Genomic DNA, 1,307 nt, shown 5'->3' with positions numbered 1-1,307 from the left:
GGCAACAATCTTTAGTGTGACTTGCATGCTGCCCATTAAATGCTCTTCTAGTGTTGCGTACCTTATTGACTTGATCGTCCGAGGTTTCTTGACCATCCAAGATCACCCCACTCTGATCTTGTGATTTGATTTGAGAGGTTAAGGCAGTTTGGTCAGATTTGAACGCGTCAATTACTCTGGACAAAATCCAAAACTAACATAGTAAAACTAGCCTATTAGTCCATTGTACATGTAATTCGTGGCGTTCTGCTTCTGTTAATGCTTCGGCTGAAATTGAAAGAACGCCATGGTTTCTACATTATGATGATGGTTGTAAGTGCTCTTTGATAAACAACTGGCGATTAAAACGTTACTTCATGGATATCCCTGAGTTGCAAGGTGCGAATTGTATTGCATCAGATGGAGGATGGCTTCTTGTTTACAGAGATGGTTCTGTCTTCTTCTTCTGCCCATTCTCCAGAGCAAGAATAGACCTCCCACCATTGCCAGATTCATCTTTTTCTGAACATGTTGGAGCAATCTCATCATCTCCTACTTCGCAGGACTGCATTGTCTGTGTTATTCATCATCAAGATAGCAAGAACTGGGTATTAAATTTGATTAGACGTGGTGCTACTGAACGGAGTAAACTTGTTTTTCTCGACAAAGACGAGTTCCTACCCGACATTATGTGCGCCGCATATTGTGATGGCATTTGGGGTGATTCATTAGTAACGTTCTCTTCGGAGGATAAAGTAGAATGGGTTCCTTACGTTGTGCGTTCTACTAGAACTTCTATTCAGTTTTCATCAGTAATTCCATTTTCACCAGTAAGAGATCTCTTCAGGAGAAGTAAAATGGAGAACCTTTTTCCATTTCCATTTGTGGAGCAAAAGTTTTGTCTGACGATGATCGCATCTACCAGATTTTCAATGAGAATATCACTGAACCAGATGCTCTGCACCTCAAAGGTGTATGGATTGTACCTCGATTCAATCAGCTACCTCCAAATTATAGCTGGTGACCCATTAGGGTTTGATTCTGTTCAAAAACTTCAAATATAGAAAACTGAGTTGTTGATTTCACTTCTTCTCCCCTTTTCATAATGTTCTAGATTTGATTGTTTATGCAGACTTGCTGATATTACTATTATTTTTTTAAACAAATAGTTATTTTGTCCTTTCTTTATGGTGTTCAATTGTTAGTCGAATTCAGGATTTGCAGGTTTCAAGTAATGTTGTTGCATGAACGGTAAAGTCCTATTTTGTATTTTGATTCCACTGGAAAACTAGAGAAGGTCTCCTGTTTACCTCTACTTAGTTGATGAT

The 1,307-nt window shown here is 38.9% G+C and overlaps 1 protein-coding gene across 1 annotated transcript; it reads left to right on the top strand.

The window, feature by feature from the left end:
- Positions 1 to 356: 356 nt before the first annotated feature.
- LOC149007683 (uncharacterized) lies at positions 357 to 1,043 on the top strand. Its single transcript, XM_089167134.1, has one exon. It carries the CDS (start codon positions 357 to 359, stop codon positions 1,041 to 1,043), a length of 687 nt encoding a protein of 228 aa, XP_089023260.1.
- Positions 1,044 to 1,307: the final 264 nt, after the last annotated feature.

This window comes from Hakea prostrata, chromosome 8, assembly GCF_041222555.1.
Source record: "Hakea prostrata isolate BN-2017 chromosome 8, UWA_Hpros_2, whole genome shotgun sequence".
Taxonomy (NCBI): domain Eukaryota; kingdom Viridiplantae; phylum Streptophyta; class Magnoliopsida; order Proteales; family Proteaceae; genus Hakea; species Hakea prostrata.
Note: the sequence above shows the minus strand (reverse complement) of the source record. Positions and strands in the feature narration are given on the sequence as shown.

Coding starts and splice junctions, on each gene's coding strand:
- LOC149007683 (XM_089167134.1), top strand. CDS start 357: ATGGATATCCCTGAGTTGCAAGGTGCGAATTGTATTGCATCAGATGGA.